This window comes from Macaca fascicularis, chromosome 9 (assembly GCF_037993035.2).
Source record: "Macaca fascicularis isolate 582-1 chromosome 9, T2T-MFA8v1.1".
Lineage (NCBI taxonomy): Eukaryota > Metazoa > Chordata > Mammalia > Primates > Cercopithecidae > Macaca > Macaca fascicularis.
The window spans coordinates 130,952,309-130,972,277 of NC_088383.1; the positions used below are offsets into that span (position 1 = coordinate 130,952,309).

At 44.8% G+C, this 19,969-nt stretch overlaps 1 protein-coding gene across 7 annotated transcripts; it reads right to left on the reverse strand.

Annotated features, from left to right (window-relative positions):
- Positions 1-601: 601 nt before the first annotated feature.
- NSMCE4A (NSE4 homolog A, SMC5-SMC6 complex component) lies at positions 602-19,511 on the reverse strand. Of its 7 annotated transcripts, none has more exons than XM_005566610.4 (11): positions 19,191-19,511; positions 18,315-18,392; positions 14,988-15,118; positions 11,732-11,883; positions 8,767-8,866; positions 6,696-6,786; positions 4,895-4,929; positions 3,826-3,874; positions 2,980-3,074; positions 2,803-2,889; positions 602-770 (listed from the first exon to the last, which is right to left on the reverse strand). In XM_005566610.4, exons 1-10 carry the CDS (start codon positions 19,480-19,482, stop codon positions 2,815-2,817), a joined length of 1,098 nt encoding a protein of 365 aa, XP_005566667.1. In that variant the 5' UTR covers positions 19,483-19,511; the 3' UTR covers positions 602-770; positions 2,803-2,814. The 7 variants fall into 7 exon arrangements, 5 of the variants coding, with proteins under 5 accessions (XP_005566667.1, XP_005566665.1, XP_073859024.1 ...); XM_005566608.4 differs by having other exon boundaries at positions 4,895-4,989; XM_074002923.1 differs by having other exon boundaries at positions 4,895-4,989; positions 18,617-19,511.
- Positions 19,512-19,969: the final 458 nt, after the last annotated feature.

The following is a 19,969-nucleotide window of genomic DNA, read 5'->3' on the forward strand; positions in this document are numbered from 1 at the left end:
AGGATAGCAGCTTGAAGAGGGTCATGGTAATGTTTTTTAAATGAGAGATGAGCTTAGGTGAAGGGAAGACTCCAGATACAGGTCAAGGGGATGACTGAGACAGCAGACTCCCCTAGGAGGCAGGAAGCGCTGGAGCCCAGAGTCTTCCACAGAAAAGACGCCTCTACCCCTGATGCCAGAGGGAAGCAGTGAGAAAACATGAAATAGCAAAGTGGGCACTGGGAGAAGAAACTGACTAGACTTCAAAGCACAGCCGAGATGAGAAGCATGGAGTAGCATGCTGGTAAGATGGAACCAGGGCTGGTGTTGCTGGGGAAAGTAGTCCAGCCTGGCTTGCCAGAGGATTTAATAGTTTCTTGTGTGTATATCAGAGGCTGAATCATAGGAAATTGCTTGTATTTGACTGTATTTTACCTATAAAAACAACAGTTTCATATGATACAACCTATTTGTTGACTAGCTAGCTTTGTGGCAAAAAAGAACTAAAAAGAATCATAATGGTCCACAGGACATTAATAACCTAAGTAAAACTTTCACTGGGAGAGGATTAGACAAAGGAGACACTCTCCAATAATTAGAAAATAAAGAGCAACTACAATTATTTGTGAATATGGTGGTGAGTTTCCTTTAATCAAAGACAACCATGACAAATTTATTAACTATCAAAAGCTACATTTTACTAAAAACAATCTGCCTTTAAAAATGTTGAATCATACAATATATACAATACATGCCGCTTTCCGTTTTGGACTTCGCTATCCATTTGAGTCCTAAAAAGGGGAAGAATAGCTGGTTAACAGTTTATAAATGATAAACCAAAAGTTCATATAATATACATAAATGAAATCTAACAATTAGCCCTCTTCAGTGAGTAGGGCCCAGGGTAATCCACATTATATATCTTATATTTATTCCCTTCTTTTTTTCTTTTTTTTGAGATGGAGTCTTGCTCTGTTGCCCAGGCTAGAGTGCAGTGGCGTGATCTCAGCTCACTGCAAGCTCCGCCTCCCGGGTTCACCCCATTCTCCTGCCTCAGCCTCCTGAGTAGCTGGGACTACAGGCGCCCGCCACCACGCCAGGCTAACTTTTTTGTATTTTTAGTAAAGCCTGGGTTTCACTGTGTTAGCCAGGATGGTCTCAATCTCCTGACCTCATGATCCGCCCGCCCTGGCCTCCCAAAGTACTGGGATTACAGGCGTGAGCCACCACGCCCGGTCTATTCCCTTCTTTCATTTAAAATATTTTTACAACTTGGAACAAAAGTATTTCAATTAATTGAAGCACATATTAAGTGTTTACATTAAGTACGAAAAAGCTTATTTTAATGCTCAAAATCACAAAATTTGAGCTGGAAAAAAAATCCTTAGCAATGATCTAGCTTGAAAATCTTCCCATTTTATAGATGTATTTATAGATTAAAAAAAAATGAAGTTGAAGCCAGGCATGGTGGCTCACATCTGTAATCCCAGCACTTTGGGAAACCAAGGCGGGCAGATCACGAGGTCAGGAGTTTGAGACCAGCCTGACCAACATGGTGAAACCCCGTCTGTACTAAAAATACAAAATTTAGCTGGGCATGGTGGCAGGTGCCTATATCCTAGCTACTCGGGAGGCTGAGGCAGGAGAATTGCTTGAACCCGGGAGGCAGAGGTTGCAGTGAGCTGAGATCGTGCCACTGCACTCCAGCCTGGGTGACAGAGCAAGACTCTGTCTCAAAAAAAAAAAAAAAATGAAGTTGAGTGAGATTAAATGATTTGCCCAAGGTTTTAAAGTAAGGGACAAAAATAAATAAAGTAAGGGGCATAGCCAATGGAATCTAGGTCTTCCCACCCACAACTGTGTGCACTACAAAATGCCAGATCATTATTAAGATTTCTTTCTAGAAATGTTACCCTTGATAAAAATGAAGAATTCTTTCATAGCCTAATACAAACTTTAGAAATGCCAATTTACCAACATTATTCTAAGGTAATTGTATCCTAATCCTCTTTTTCTGCTTTGTACTTATAAAATAAGCAAATCTAATGGTACAGTGAACAACAACATGGATGGAAGGATTCAATATTTCACTTATCTAATTTACCAGTTTGTTGGGGGGAAAAGAAGCAGCTGGGTACAGTGGCTCATACCTATAATCTCAGCAGTTTGGGAGGCTGAGATGGGAGCATCCCTTGAGCCCAGGAGTTTGAGACCAGCCTGGGCAACATAGTGAGACCCCTTCCCTATATTTTATTAAAAACAAAAACAAAACCCACCAAACCAAGAACAATCCTGCACTGTTTCTTTCAGCTGCAAATCTTTTTTTTTTTTTTTGAGATGGAGCCTTGCTCTGTCTCCTAGACCGGAGTGTAGTGGCGTGATCTCGGCCACTGCAACCTCCGCCTCCCAGGCTCAAGCGATTCTCCTGCCTCAGCCTCCCAAGTAGCTGGGATTACAGGCGTGCACCACCACGCCTAGCTAATTTTTGTATTTTTAGTAGAGATGGGGTTTCACCATGTTGGTCAGGCTGGTCTCGAACTCTTGACCTCGTGATCCGCCTGCCTCAGCCTCCCAAAGTGCTGGGATTACAGGCATGAGCCACGGTGCCCAGCCTCAGCTGCAAATCTTAACAGCACAAATTTAATCAATCCAGAGAAGGGAACGTAGAACCACTATGCCTTTCTCACCTGTTACACAGTTCTAAGAATAGGGCACTACAGGGAGGCAAAAATCCAAATTTCACTGGAATGGGGAAAAAGGATACTTTGGATTGCCAAATAAACTTTTAATAAAACTGTGTAGCCATCCCATTGAAAACATTACCTTCAGCTAGCATCAAGCACTTAGCTTCTGCTGCCTCTGACTTGGAGTAATCACAGGCTCTGAAATCTCAAAGGTCTTCACAATCTCCTGGCAGACAATAATGAACATTTAGGCATTGGGTTTACAGAAAGTGAAGTCAGAGTCAGAACTATGCAGGGGCAACAGGCAGAGCTTTACCTCCCAGTCACGGTAACTCAAAGCTATAATTCCTTGATTCCTAACTTGTGTGTTATGTTCAAATCCCTCATTTTCTTCATTAATACTAACAGGCTCTGTTTGAAAGACAAATTTTTCAAATTTATCAAAGGTTATTAAATCGGAACAGGTAATCTAAACGGAAACTGATGTATAATAGCAATGAAACCTGTATTGAAAAGATACTTATAATATTACACACTATTTAGGATTTCATGCATTATGGAGCTGCTGCAGTATTATTACAGTAGTCAGTCATCCCATCTGTTTCCATTTAAAAAAACATGTAGTAGAGTAACACATTCGAGACATTTGAAAATCTGCATATCTATGTGTCAACCACAGAGCTAAGCCCTAGTGAGTCCAATAGGACACTGAGAACATCGAAAGTAGCAAGTAAGTGCGATGGAAATATTCTCTCCACAGGATGCCTTAGGAGGACATGAGTAATGGAGAGTGAAATTACTCAGGTAAGAATGAAAGATTCATAGAACCTCAAGGAGAAAAGAAGGTGCTGGCATCTGACAAAACGTGATTAGAAAGAGGGATACTACAAAAATGACTGCAGTCGTTTCTAAATTAAGATCTGAGGGAAATTATATCATTTCTTTGTTAATATTTACAGCAGATATTGAATCAATGATATAGATGAATCCATCAAATTTTAGACGCTGGCCATGTTTTCAGTGTCTTCAGGTAGTTGAGCAAGATACAATATTGTAACGTTAATCTACATTGAAAATTCATTTACATTTAGTAAAATACTTAAATTCTACTAACAAATATATTTTCTCTAAAACTAATTTTTCCAAACATAGTATCATTTACCTATTATTGGCAGTCGGTCTTGGTCAAGTCTTATTCTTGCAAAACCATCCTAAAACGAAAACATGATTTTAGGAGAAGACAAACATTTAAGACTCAAACCTATAACCACTAGATGAAAAAAATTACTCAGAAAATTCAGTATCTCAGAAAATCAAATTATACCATAGCAATAATGTGATGATATAGATAAGACTTCCCTAATATCTTTTGTTTACACAGGGTATCTTTTGGGTTTCTAATCAGCTCTTTCACCCAGACACAGCCTCCACCCTGAGAATCTCTTAAGTGAAACTCATCTTGTCTCTTTAACTGATTTATATATATTTTGGAATACTCCACATTTTATTCTGCATAATTCTGTCACTGGAACCACTGGCAAAATATGCCTTTTTTATTATTTCTGAGAAAATACTTTGGTCGACATAAGCTTTTCTCTAAGGTTAAAATCAAATTCATCTTACATGTGGGAATGTAACCTGAAGTAAGATTAAAGACAGTCTAAAGTAAATTTCCATGGTACATTTCTGAGTAGAGTTTTAAAACCGATTTTGAAAAAATTTCAGACTTAAAGGGCTATAAAACTACTATAAATACATGCCATATATCCTTTATCCATATTCATCAGTCATTAAAGTGTTAGTTACCACGTTTACTTTATCACTCTACATACTATTATTTATGAATGAAGTGAGAATGATAGGCGGCCTGCTGCTTTTCCCTAATCTTTCAGTGTGTATTTCTTGAGAACAAGGATATTCTCTTATACAACATGACAACTATCATATTCAGGAAATTTAACATTTATACCATACTGTTACCTAATCTACAGTTCCATATTCAAATTTTTCCAATTCTTTCTCTACATAATGTCTAAAACATAAAAGCAAGCACATAAAATTTTAGCTAGCTTCTTCTACCTAATATGCCAATTAACGTTTTGCTACAATGCGTCTGAAACATATACTGGCTAGTGTATACAGATACCTTTGCCAGCTCCCTTCTACAGCTTTTCTTATGTATCCTTTTAAAAGCATATAAAAGCAATTAGAAAAATAATCTTTAATCTTACCCGTATAATGAAGGAAACATGAAAGATGTTTTCCACTGTACGGGGGAAAGAATGAGGATCAACCACAAAGTCAAAGAAGGACATTGGGGTATCAGCTATAGACAAAAAGAGAAAAAAGATTTGATTTTTGTTTATCGTTAATATCAGTATACTCTAGCATTAGCCAGAGACAAAGAAAGGGTGTGCACTCATCCTGCTGCAGGAGTGCAAATCAATCCAACCCTTCTGGAGGCCAATCTGGCATCTCTACTAAAAACATGTATGCTCACTGACCTGGAAACCACCTCTAAGAAGCAGTCCTACAGCAACATGAGTGCAAGAACACAAAATTACATGCTAAGATTTTTTACTTCAGCAATTTATACAAGAGTAAAATGCTATAAAGAACTTATTCATCCAGCTGGGCATGGCGCTCACGCCTGTAATCCCAGCGCTTTGGGAGGCTGATGCTGGCAGATCACCTGAGGTCAGGAGTTCAAGACCAGCTTAGCCAACATGGCGAAACCCTGTCTCTAACTAAAAATACTGAAAAAAATTAGCCAGACGTGGCGCGCACCTGTAATCCCAGCTACTCGGGAGGCTGAGGCAGGAGAATTGCTTGAACCTGGGAGGTGGAGGTTGCAGTGAGCTGAGATGGTGCCACTGCACTCCAGCCTGGGTGACAGAGTGAGACTCTGTCTCAAAAAAAAAAAAAAAAAGGGAACTTGGCCAGGCACAGTGGCTCACGCCTGTAATCCCAGCACTATGGGAGGCCAAGGCGGGTGGATCACAAGGTCAGGAGATCGAGACCATCCTGGCTAACACGGTGAAACCCAGGCTCTACTAAAAATACAAAAAAATTAGCCATGCGTGGTGGCGGGCCCCTGTAGTCCCAGCTACTTGGGAGGCTGAGGCAGGAGAATGGTATGAACCCAGGAGGCAGAGGTTGCAGTGAGCTGAGATTGCGCTACTGCACTCCAGCCCGGGCGGCAGAGCGATAGACGACTTCTAAAAAAAAACAAAAACCATTATGGAGGGTCTGTTAAATACATTTACAGCACAGCCATATAATGGGAATTGGTCAACAAAATAATGGAGATCTATATGAAATAATATGGAAGAATGTCCACTGGAAAAGTCGCATAGCAGAAGAATGTGCATATAATGATTAGCTTGGAAAAAAAGAAAAAAAACAAACTTTTTTTGAGACAGAGTTTCATTCTTGTTGCCCAGGCTAGAGTGCAATGGCACGATCTCAGCTCATGCAACCTCCACCTCCCGGGTTCAAGCGATTCTCCTGCCTCACTCTCCCGAGTAGCTAGGATTACAGGCACACACCACCACACCGGGCTAATTTTGTATTTTTTAGAGAGACAGGGTTTCTCCATGTTGGTCAGGCAGGTATCGAACTCCCGACCTCAGGTGATCCGCCTGCCTCAGCCTCCCGAAGTGCTGGGATTACAGGCATGAGCCACCATGCCCGGCCAAAACAAACTATTTAGGTAGGCGTGTATAAAACTGATAAAATAATCTGAAAATATACACATTACATTTTATAATGAGGGGAGGTGGAACGGGTACTTTTGACATTTCTCACTTGAATGCATATTTCATTTTGTAACAAAAAAATCTTTTAAAGATAAAAATGAAAAAGTTAACTTCAAACTTTTCACATGAAATTTCTAAAGGGGAGAAGAATCCTCATTAAATGAATATGCATTTATTCAAACATTACATACAGCTGAAACTGCCTTTAAAATACAAGTAACCTCACTGAACAGATAAATACAAATTGCTCCACTTTGAATGGTGTTACACTTACGATCTTCTTGAAAATATGTCTGCAACAATCCCAAAATTCTTTCTACTTCTTTCTCTGTTGCTTCTTGATGAGATTCTTCCATTCTTCTTAACTGAAAAAAGTCATTATCAAGCTGACAGACCTACTTACTGGCCTATTAACAACCTTTTCTTCACTCTTGCATACTCAAACTTTTTTTTTTTTTTGAGACAGGGTCTTGCTTTGCCACCCAGGTTAGAGTGCAGTTGCATGATCTTGGCTCACTGTAACCTCAGACTCCTGTGCTCAAGGGATCCTACCACCTCAGCTTCTTGAGTAGCTGGGACTAGAAGCGTGCACCACCACATCTGGTTACTTTTTTTTTTTTTTTTTTAACTCATGCTACCTTGTCTAGGACACCGTGCTAATTAAAAAAAATTTTTTTTAGATATGAGGTCTTGCTATGTTGCTCAGGGTGGTCTCAAACTTATGACCTCAAGTGATCCTCCTGCCTCAGCCTCCCGAAGCACCTAGGTAACAGGCACGAGCCACTGTGCCCAGCCTAAATGTCGTCTGTTGGGGATTACTAGCAGTTTATATCCCCATCTTAAAATTTATGGTTTAGGCAGGGCACAGTGGCTCATACCTGTAATCTCAGCACTGAGGGAGGCTGAGGTGGATGGATCACAAGGTCAGGAGTTCGAGACCAGCCTGGCCAATACGGTGAAACCCCATCTCTACTAAAAAATACAAAAATTAACCAGGCATGGTGGTGCATGCCTGTAATCCCAGCTACTTGGGAGGCTGAGGCAGGAGAATCACTGGAACCCGGGAGGCAGAGGTTGCAGTGAGATGAGATTGTGCCATTGCACTCCAGCTTGGGTGACAGAGCAAGACTCTGTCTCAAAAAGAAAAAAAACATACATATGGTTTAAAAAAATACAGATTTTCTAGTTTCAGTAACTTTTTTTTTTGAGATGGAGTGTTGCTCTGTGGCCCAGGCTGGTGTGCAATGGCGCCATCTTGGCTCACTGCAACCTCCACCTCCCAGGTTCAAGTGATTCTCCTGCCTTAGCCTCCCGAGTAGCTGGGATTATAGGCACCTGCCACCACATCCGGCTCATCTTTTGTATTTTTTAGTAGAAACGGGGTTTCACCATGTTGGCCAGGCTGGTCTTGAACTCCTGACCTCAGGTGATCCACCCGACTTGGCCTCCCAGTGTTGGGATTACAGGGGTGAGCCACCGCACCCGGCCAACCTTTTTTTTGTTTTGTTTTGTTTTTTGTTTTGAGACAGACTCTCGCTCTGTTGCCCAGGCTGGAGTGCAGTGGCGCGATCTCGGCTCACTGCAACTTCTGCCTCCTGGGTTCAAGTGATTCTCCTGCCTCAGCCTCCCAAGTAGCTGGGACTACAGGCGCCCACCACCACGCCTGGTTAATTTCTGTATTTTTAGTAGAGATGGGGTTTCACCATATTGGCTAGGATGGTCTCGAACTCTTGACCCTGTGATCTGCCCGCCTCAGCCTTCCAAAGTGCTGGGATTATAGGAGTGAGCCACTGTGCCTGGCCTCAGTAACATTTTTCTATCAGTTTCTTAATAGAAGAGTAACATTACCAAATTAACCATTTTCAGGTTGAACATAAAATAGCAAAATACAAAAGGGCAGTTTAGAAACAGTGGTTCTCCAGTGGGTGTGACTTCCCCCCCACACCCCCAAGGGACATTTGTTGTTATATGTAGATATTTTTGGTTGTCACAGCTCGGGGGTTGAGGTGGGCTATGAGCATATAGCAGGTAGAGGCCAGGGATGCTGCTAAACATCCTACAATGCACAGGACAGTTCCCCAAACCAAAAATTATCCAGCCCTAAGTGTTGACAGTGGTGAGGCTGACCCTGGCTTAGGAGAGCCAATCAAAACCAGAGAAATGAGTTAAAGACAAGCAGTCAGTCCGATAAAATGCTTAAAGGCTTAAATAAAACGATTATTTAAGTGACAAAACCTGGCTCCAGACCTGCACGCTTAGAAAAAATGGCCAAATTGCATGCACATTATTTTAATGGCTATTTTAACTTTTAGGTGTTTTTTAAAAAGCAACATTTTAAAACAAACCTGGGCAGGCATTGCCCTCTCCTCTTGTATCATAGGAACTTTTCTTGGACGGTCGACTCGTGGCTTTGGCACAGGGCACTCTCCGTATATGGAACCCAACCTGATGAAAAATATGCTTTCATGTATTTTTTTGCCTGTTGTTTGTTAAACAAACTAATTTTACTAAAAGTAGTTTGCATGATATAGTCAAATTCAGACCAGACATTAGTGATATACAAGCTGACATCAGACTAAGACTCTTAGTAAGGTTTGTGACAGCCTTTCTGCCTTCTTTGTATTTCTAAAATAACTCCTAGGAGCTTTACTCAACCACTGATACCTCCTCAGACACCTTCATACTGCCCTGTACAGTAGGCCAGTGAATGTGCCTGTGACCTCTTCCCACCACCCAACCTATTATCTGTTTTGCAAAGCCAACTTCTAAAAGAGCAGGGGAAGGATGAGTAGGCATGTGGGGAAGCTCCAGTGGGGTCAGAAGCCTTTGATCTGGGGAGGCCAAGGCAGAGGCTCCCAGCCCAGGACTACGAACACATCTGTCTTAGAGTAACAGGGCAAGTCACAGCCATGGGACTCCTTTTCCTTCTGGATTCTGCCCTCATGCAGACTTGGGCTGCAGTAATAGATGTAAGTCTGCATCATGTAGAGATCAAAGCCCCAAGAATAAGGCTCATGTGGTCCCTACACTTGAGGAGACGGAAGTATACGATGTAGATGGACAGCTATGTTATACACACAGATCCATTTCAGCATCACATGGTGGGTTACTCTGGGCACACTCCTGCTCCACAAGGAGCAGTATCAAAAAATAAATTAATCAAATTTTAAAAAAGTAACATGGTAGATCCTGGGTGCTTAGAGAGTACTGCTCAAGTGCTGTGAGAACACCTGGGCAGAAATATCTACCCAGACATGGGAGTGACGTGGTTGGGAAATCTGATCCTACACTGCTAACATCTCTGTCTGGAGAAGTTGCTGGAGGCTTCCAAGATGGGGCCTGCTGGATAAACAAACTTTACCGAATGGGAAAGATGAAAAGGAATTGGAGGCCAAGAGAACAGCAAGTACAAAGACACAGTTTTAAGTACTTCATTGTGGCTGGAAATTGGGCTGGATGATGAGATAAAGTTTAAGGCTTTATCTTTATAACCTAGGATTTATGAGTTTAGTACGATAGCAAAAAACAAAGATTTAGACTTTATCGTTAAGATAAAGAAGTTTCGTCGGTATCCTATTAAATAGAACATACACAAATGGCTCTGGGCACCTGAGTTACCTGAAGTCTTACTAAAAATAGATGCCAGATCCCACACCACACTACTACTTTGGCATCTCCAAGGCCTTCTACCCGAGCCATTACCAATCTCAAAGGTTTTTAAAAAGACAAATTAGAAAAGACAAATGCCCAGGAGCTATACCACTTAAAGGAGGACTGAACAACTCAGATGGCTACCCCTAGAGAAAGTATCTACTGGGCAACAAAACCAATATACTTGAAGGTCCTCTTAGAGAAGAGCCAGTAAGAGCTGTTCCATAGGACCATGCCAGGAAGTTAAGACAGAAGCCAACTTCATTCGAATATGAAGAAATCTTTTTTTAAAATCAGAGTTCTATCTAAAAAATGAACAGGGCAGCCGGGCGCGGTGGCTCACGCCTGTAATCCCAGCACTTTGGGAGGCCGAGGCGGGCGGATCACAAGGTCAGGAGATCGAGACCACGGTGAAACCCCGTCTCTACTAAAAATACAAAAAATTAGCCGGGCGCGGTTGTGGGCGCCTGTAGTCCCAGCTACTCGGGAGGCTGAGGCAGGAGAATGGCGTGAACCCGGGAGGCGGAGCTTGCAGTGAGCCGAGATCGGGCCACTGCACTCCAGCCTGGGCGACAGAGCGAGACTCCGTCTCAAAAAAAAAAAAAAAAAAAAGGCCGGGCGCGGTGGCTCAAGCCTGTAATCCCAGCACTTTGGGAGGCCGAGGTGGGCGGATCACAAGGTCAGGAGATCGAAACCACAGTGAAACCCCGTCTCTACTAAAAATACAAAAAATTAGCCGGGCGCGGTGGCGGGCGCCTGTAGTCCCAGCTACTCAGGAGGCTGAGGCAGGAGAATGGCGTGAACCCAGGAGGCGGAGCTTGCAGTGAGCCGAGATCACGCCACTGCACTCTAGCCTGGGCAACAGCGTGAGACTCCGTCTCAAAAAAAAAAAAAAAAAAAAAAAAAAAAAAAAAATGAACAGGGCAGTTTATGTGGCAGTGACAAGTAATCTTCAAATACAAGTCAGTGGTCATCCAACAGGGTATTATAATACATGTCATTTTAGACATTAGGAGACTTGTAAGATACCCTCAGTAGGAGGTATCATCCTCCTATATGGTAAGGATTTTAAAGATGATAAACCCAGAGCCTCATGAGCTAGAAGCAAAGGAGCCAGGAGAGAACACTGGTAAAGAGGTTCTGGCCTTTTCTGCTAAAGCAGAATGAGAGATCCTTTAAGGTTCCACCCACATCTAGAGTTTATGGACTTTTCTTTTTTTTGAGACAGGGTCTCACTCTGTCACCCAGGCCAGAGTGCAGTGGCACCATCTCAGCTCACTGCAATCTCTGCCTCCCAGGCTCAAGTGATCCTCCCACCTCAGCCTCCCAAGTAGCCAGGACCACAGGCATGGGCCACCACAGCGGGCTAATTTTTTGTATTTTTGGTAGAGATGGGTTCTCGCCATGTTGCCCAGGCTGATCTTGAATTCCTGAGCTCAGATGATCTACCTGTATCCACCTCCCAAAGTGCCGGGATTAAAGGCGTGAGCCACCATGCCCGGAGTAGTGTTTATGAACTTTTATATCAAAGTTTCAAGTCTCCAAACAACGGCATCATGACTGTCACCTCTACAATACCAAATAATCTTTGTCCCTACAACAAAAAACAATTTAAGGTTCACAAATAGCTGGTCTGTTGGATTTTTAAAATAATCTTACAGAAAGTGGAATGTATGGGTTTTATTAAAGGTGTTTTCTGCTGTTTTGCCTGATATTTTCCAGGAGTCATAGACGATGAATTCAAAATCAGGACTATCTTCATCACGGATAAGTTCTTCAGCTTCTAGCGGATTTACACCCATATGTGTGAGCTACAAAAATGAAGGAAAACAAAAAACCCAGTTAAGCCACATGCAATCATTGTCCACATCCAATAATCTGCATCACTCAACCTTTAAGAGGCCAGACGCAAAGCCTGCTTTCACTGTCTTAATATGCTGGCTAAATTTCTCATTGTAAAGATAATTTTACAGTTAAAGTCCTCTTTTCAAAGCTACCTTCTTTTTGGCAGAAAATATTCCTCAATGTACTTAAAACCTTTGGGTGAGAAAGTGAAATGATTTAGACTAGTGGTTCTCAACCTGGGTATACTTGCCCACAGGGGTCTTTTGGCAATACCTGGAGATATTTTTGGGTGTCACAACTGATATGCTACTGGCATCTACTGGGTAGAGGCCACGGAAGCTGCTGAATATCATACAATGCACAGTACCGGCCCCCAAAACAAAGACATGCCCAGCTCCAAATGTCAATCAATAGTGTCAGTGCTGAGAAACCCTACTCTAGCCCACTGGCAGGCAGAGTGATTTAGGTACGCCGGAACTCAGCCCCCTGGGAATTTCTGTATCGCCAATAGTTCATGTATTAGTAAAGCTGCACTAGCATACAAATATAAAATTAAATCCCAAATCAAAAGCTTCACGACAGCACCAGCAAGTTCGGCTGGTGTTCAGATTTTAATTTTTTGCAAACGTCCTACAAATCTCTATTCAGCTTGTATCGCAGTATATCCAGAGAGCAGTGGCCCGGCATTACTGAGAGAATGGCTCATCTTAAAATTCCCTTCCTGGGAAGAGTAGACGGAAGTCAAATAATTCTTTCATCTCAAACTGTCTTACAGAAAATGTGTTATATTGAATTTACTCTTATGAAAGTCCATTTTTATTACATTACACTGTAAAATGCCTAGAAGTTATGCAGTTATAATGGCAATATCATATATAAACAATAATCACAAGACCCTCGGGGAGCTTAACCCTATTAAAGGCAACCAGACTTTAAAGAACGACTACAAGAGCCTGCTCTTCTCTGTTCCCTTGCCGCCTGTCCTACCACGGCACCCTTGTAGGTGGATGTGGCAGTTTTGGTCTGTTTAACTGACAGAGAGATCCACCAATCTTCCCTTACAGTGTCTATATTTGATGTTATACATAAGAAAGTCTTCTCCGCCCAGAGACTTGACAAATATTAATTTAAGGTTTTATATTTAATGCTTTAAGACTTCTAGAATTTATTTTAGAATAAATAAATTCTAAATTTATTTATTTAGAATTTAAAATATGGAGCTTGGCCGGGCACAGTGGCTCACGCCTGTAATCCCAACACTTTGGGTGGCCAAGGCAGGTGGATCACGAAGTCAGGAGTTCGAGGCCAGCCTGGCCAACATGGTAAAACCTCATCTCTACAAAAAATACAAAAATTATCCAGGCATGGTGGCAGATGCCTGTAATCCCAGCTACTTGGGAGGCTGAGGCAGGAGAATCACTTGAACCCAGGAGGTGGAGGTTGTGGTGAGCCGAGATCACACCATTGCACTCCAGCCTGGGCAACAAGAGCAAGACTCCGTCTCAAAAAATAAAAAAACAAAAAAAGTAAAGTACAGAGCTTAACCTGATAAAGTAATTTTTAAAGAAATACCCAATATATGGTTACTTTATTGATGTATATTAGAGTGCATTTTCCTAAGTGTATTATGCTTCACAATAAAAAAAAGTTAAAAAAAAAAAAAAAAAGGAAAAGGTTTGAAAAACAAACTGAAAATAATCTCGTGCCTCATGCCTTTACAAAAAAAGTACTTTATCTGGTCAGATCTCATAGTACTAAATTATTTTAATAACCATTTAACATAAACATCCAGTTAGAAATACAATGTTCATACTGAGGTGCAGCTATCTGTGCTAGGACAGAGGTTGGCTCAGATTGATACACTGACTGATTAATTGATTTTGAGACGGAGTCTCACTCTGTAGCCCAGGCTAGAGTGCAGTGGTGTGATCTCAGCTCACTGCAACTTCTGCCTCTCCTGCCTTAGCCTCCCAAGTAGCTGGGATTACAGGTGCCCGCCACCACACCCAGCTAATTTTTGTATTTTTAGTAGAGACGGGGTTTCACCATGTTTGCCAGGCTGGTCTCAAACTCCTGACCTCAGGTGATCCACCCGCCTCAGCCTCCCAAAGTGCTGGGATTACAGGCGTGAGCCACTGCGCCTGGCCAGAATAGAATTTTTTAAAAAGACAACAAAGTGAGCTACAAGGTCAGTCTCTGTGTGCTTTTTCTTTTTTTGGTAAATTCATCAAGGAACAGTTTCAGAATTGCAGGTAACCACTATTCAAACTTGTCAAGAGACAAAGAAAGGTGAATAAAACATAAAACCAAAAAAACCTAAACCTGGCTGGGCTGGATGGCTCATGCCTGTAATCCCAGCACTTTGGGAGGCCGAGCCGGGCAGATCACAAGGTCAGGAGATCCAGACCATCCTGGCTAACATGGTGAAACCCCGTCTCTGCTAAAAATACAAAAAAATTAGCTGGGCGTGGTGGCGGGCGCCTGTAGTCCCAGCTACTCGGAAGGCTGAGGCAGGAGAATGGCGTGAACCCAGGAGGCAGTGCTTAACAGTGAGCCGAGATCGCGCCACTGCACTCTAGCCTGGGCGACAGAGTGAGACTCTGTCTCAAAGGAAAAAAAAAAAAAAAAAAAAAGCAAAACCCAATCATATTCATATGGTTTTGAAATATTCTCAAAGATAGACCAAAACATGCCCTCTCGCCAGGCCTAACTCAATTCCAGCTGAGCTCTGCCGTCACAGAGTGTGCTTCTGTCCAGCCCAAGAAAAAGGTCCCCGGTCACTGAGAAGGATCTAGAACACCAGTGAACAGAGGAAAAACGGCTATTGGCAAATGACCCCAGCACCCAGCATCTTAAGACAGAACGCTATGAGATTTTCACTCCAAGCCCCCATCCAAAATTCCACCACATAGCTCTCCTTTCATCTGTTTAATTTGGTAAGATCTCTCTAGAGGAATCTGAGACCAAAAAAGAATGAAGTGAAATCATCTGCATATGGATATAAGCAAAGTAAATAATTATATAACATATAACAGAACATTTCTTATTCAGTCTGTAGCTTTGAACTTACTAGAGTTTCAACATATCTTAACATGTCAAAGGAACTCAGGTCTGAGCGCAGCTGCTTTGCTTTCTCTTTGCCCAAATCGGAAGCCAAAACAAGAAAGTGGGCATCTAGGACTGCTTCTCTTGCTCGGGACACTATGCAAAAAAGAAAAGAAAATATTCACATTACAAAATACACGTTATCCATAGATATTTTCCCTACATTTCCAACTACTTACCAGGATTTCCCACTAGACAAACAAAAAAAAGAAAATCTCAATAGGCAACCGACCCATCTCCTTCTAAAACTTGCTCCCCTGCCCAACTCACCACAATCTCTAATGAAAGCTGACCAGTCTTCCTAAAAGCCAGCTTTCTCTCTAGTTCTCCTACTCCTGTTAGCTGAATCACAATCTCTTAAATAACCCCAGTTGAGCAAAACCCCTGTCATGTCTAATACTCACTTTTCCCTCTGACTCAATAACCCATCCTAATCACGATGATCATGTGTGCCGATGTAAGGACAATCAAATTCCCACTACATGCAGGGCCCTGTGCTTGGCATGGTGGTTTGTGAACAGCAATAGGTAAGTTGCTAACGTTGCTAACCAAAATCATGGCATGTGCTAGGCTGGCATCAGGAGGCTCATGCCTCTGTATGGCTTCACAGGCAACCCCAGCAAAGCCACCCAAATGAACAGTCTACAGGCAGCAAGTAGGGACCCCTGAGGATGGATGCTCAAGAAAGGCTTGACAGAGTACATGGGATTTAACAAAAGCTATGGAAAAAAAGATTTAAATTAATGGAGAAACAGGCCGGGCGCAGCGGCTCACACCTGTAATCCCTGCACTTTAGGAAGCCGAGGCAGGCGATCACTTTGAGCTCCAAAGTTTGAGACCAGCCTGGGCAATGCGGTGAAACTCCGTCTCTAAAGAATCAAAAATTAGCTGGGCATGGTGGTGCACACCTGTAATCCCAGCTACTCGGCTGCTGAAGCTGGAGAATCGCTTAAACGTGGGGGGCGGAGGTTGCAGTGAACCAAAATCATGCCACTGCACTCCAGCCTGGGCGACAGATTTAGGTGTTCCCAGACTACTTTTCATACTCCCTGTTGCCTGCAGGGTCTGATTAAGCAACCCCTCAGCCCCACTGTTGCCTTTTGTTGACCCTTCATCTCCTGAGTATCCTGTGCCTGCCTGCCCCATTCCCTTCTCCTTTCATTTATTTATTTATGTTACAAACTGAGACCATCAAATCCATGAATGCCAAGCGTCTATTGTTTGGTGAGCAAACTAAGGCTCCATTGACTGAATAATTTTGCCCTAAAATGTTGCTTTAAATACTGGAAATAGCTGAGGAGGAAATGATGTGGGGATAAAGAACTGACTAGATGCATAGTAAATATCAAGGGAGTGATTGAGTCAAGCAAGACTAACAGCGAGGAGACTGAGAGTCCAGGCTATGAAGGGAAGACCAAGCTTAAGAGGGTAGTGGAGGGATTTAAACAGGTGAAGGAGAAAGACCCGGTTCCTGAAGGTTTTGATGAAGTTTAGCAAATGCAGTAGACTAAGATGGGAAATGGTAAGGAGGCTTTGGTCAAAGAAGAAACAGAAATTGGAGAGCATATATAAAGTGAAAAAGGAGACATTTAAAAAACTAGTCATGGCCAGGCACGGTGGCTCACGCCTGTAATCCCAGCACTTTGGGAGGCCGAGACGGGCGGATCACGAGGTCGGAAGATCGAGACCATCCTGGCTAACACAGTGAAACCCCGTCTCTACTAAAAAATACAAAAAACTAGCTGGGCGAGGTGGCGAAAAACTAGCCGGGCGAGGTGGCGGGCGCCTGTAGTCCTAGCTACACGGGAGGCTGAGGCAGGAGAATGGCGTAAACCTGGGAGGTGGAGCTTGCAGTGAGCTGAGATTCGGCCACTGCACTCCAGCTCGGGCGACAGAGCAAGACTCCATCTCAAAAAAAAATAATAATAATAATATGAGGAACCGGCCGACTGCGGTGGCTCATGCCTGTAATCCCAGCACTGTGGGAGGCGGAGGCAGGTGGATTACCTGAGGTCAGGAGATCAAGACCAGCCTGGCCAACGTGGCGAAACCCCCTCTCTACTAAAAATACAAAAATTAGCTGGATGTGATGGAGCACACCTGTAATCCCAGCTACTCAGGAGGCTGAGGTAGGAGAATCGCTTGAACCTGGGAGGTAGAGGTTACAGAGAGCCGAGATTGTGCTACTGCACTCTACCTGGGAGACAGAGTAAGACTCCATCTTAGGCCGGGCGCGGTGGCTCAAGCCTGTAATCCCAGCACTTTGGGAGGCCGAGGAGGGTGGATCACGAGGTCAGGACATCGAGACCATCCCTGGCTAACATGGTGAAACCCCGTCTCTACTAAAAATACAAAAAACTAGCCGGGCGTGGTGGCGGGCGCCTGTAGTCCCAGCTACTCGGAGGCTGAGGCAGGAGAATGGCGTGAACCCAGGAGGCGGAGCTTGCAGTGAGCCGAGATCGCGCCACTGCACCCCAGCCTGGGCGACACAGCGAGACTCCGTCTCAAAAAAAAAAAAAAAAAAAACGACTCCATCTTAAATCTCCAAAAAAAAAAATTTGGCTGCATTCTCCCCTATGGTTCCCACAGACCTGCCAGAGAGGGCTGGAGGGGACAGTGGTCTGGGTAGCAGTCCTGTGGCTCTATGACCATGAACCCACATCAGGGAGTACCCCTGTTACCAAGCAGACAGACGGCTGCTATCAATACCACTGCCGCTGCTTTCAATTCAAACTAAGGTTATTTTTTAAAGCATCCACGGCCTAGAGTTCAGTGCTCTGGGATCTCTCTCACTCACTCACACACAACACACCGCAGACTGGAGACCAGCAGGTACACTTGCAGGCCTTGCCACCTCCACTGCGCTACAGGTGGACCAATAGCAGGGAGCTGAGGAAGGCAAGACTGAGGGTGGGACAGGAAAAGAAACAGGATGTCAGAGGCTAGCTCAGTTCTGTAATTCATCCACTCAACCAGTGTATACTAGGGCTACGGCAGTAAATACAGAAAAAGAAAAAAGATAACACATGCAACGTTCTCAAACTTGAAAAGGCAACAGAATCAACTGGGGGCTTAATACAGACTGCGGGACCTACCCCCAAATTTTCACGTAAAGCCCTTATTATATAGTAAGCGCATAATAAAAATGGCATTATTGCTATAATGAAACGGTTCCCAAACTGGGAAAGCACTATTACAAATATGAGAATTACCTGATGTCAATAATTTGGCGCTTATATAACACTAATGAAAAGTATCATAAAACACGAGAGAACGTAAAATAACAAATTACCTTCATTAAACAGAGTGTTAGCCTCTTCAAGGACCTCTGTTAATTTGTCACCAGCATTCAGTATGTCCTCCCGGTTTTCTATTTTAAAAAATACAAACTTTGGGAAACTTGTTACGCATTCACTAATAAGCAGTTGACAAGGTTATCACCTACAACAGCAAAGCCAAGGCCCGGCCCCTGCGCCCTGAGTAATTACTTCCAACATCTTTATGTTTTTAACCAAAATGGCCCGGAAAAGGAAAAAGGCGACCCTATCCTATATGCAGCATGAATTTTAAAACGAAACACTGGCTCCCTCTAACCTTAACACAAAGGGCTGGACTCCGGCTGCATCCTCTGAGTGCTCCATAACCGAGTGGTTCTCAAACTTTGCAAGCAACACACACCATCACCTGGAGGGCCACGCCATAGTTGGGCGGGCCCACCCAGAGATTCGGATTCCGTGGGTCCGGGTGGGGTCCGAGAACGTGCATTTGACAGCTCTCGCGTGCCGCTGCCGCTGCGGGGCCAGGAGCCCACTCCGAGGACCGCCGGGCGCAATCAAAGCACGCGGAGTCCGCGTCTTGCCTCTCCCCACTGGCTGGCTGGGCTCAGGAGAGTCCGCGAACGGCTCTGGCCTCCAGCTTTTCCAGCCCGCCACTCGGGTACCCGCGCGCCCCCCGCCAAGGTCGCACGGCTCCAGCCACAGAACAGCTGTGGAAGCACTTTGTCAATAAATTAAGGAGCTGCGCGCGGCGAACGGCTGGCATCCGGCGCGTCTCTACTCGCGCCGCGCGGGGCCTGCGCCTGGCACCTGCCTCCGGTGCCCTCCCCACCGCGCCCGGCGCAGGGCGGGGACGACGGCCCGGCCCGAGCCGCCCGGAGGCACCGCCTTACGTTGGACAGAGTTGATGAGCGCCCGGTACTGATGGCGGATCTGGCGGCACAGGCCTTGGTCGGCCTCCGCCTCCAAGCTGGCCGGGTCCATCATCTCGTCCCCGGAATCCGACGGCTCTGTGTCCTCCAGGCTCGGGCGCTCTGGGGCTTCCCTGCGCTCCGGCGCGGAGCCGCGGCGGGACCTGGGCGACAGTGGGGACCGCGAGCGGGAGCGGGAGCAGGTCCGATCCCGGTGCGGGTCGCGGCCCCGACCCCGGCCCTCGGTCCCGCGGCCGCTGCTGTCCCCAGACATAGCGCCAATTCGCCGTGCAACTTCGGAACGGCGGAAGTTCGCGCCAGAAACTGAAACCCCTGCTCTGCGCCAGCGCCTGCTCCCCGCGGAACGTGGCTCCCGGGCCCGAGCGAGCGCACAGCGACGCCTGTGGCTGGAGGCCGGCGACGGGCCCGGTCAGGTCTTCAAGGCGTCTGGGGGGTGCACAGGAGGGGTCTGGCGGGGATCCTTTGTTCCCTTGACAAGATGTGTAATGAGCTCCCTCTTACTCCACACTGCAGGGCCGTGAGAATCCTGGTTTTCTGCCCCACCCCCCCTTTCCCACCCCACTGGACCTGCATCTTCCCTAGGTCCCTTTGCCTGCCCAGGACACAGCCGCAGCCTGGCACCCACATGGGCACGCAGTGCATGTGTGTTAAACGAGGTTCCTGCTGTGGAGCAGGATGAGCGCGGGACGTGGAGACCAGATGCGCTCTGCGGCTCACCTGTGCCCTCAGTTTTCCGGTGT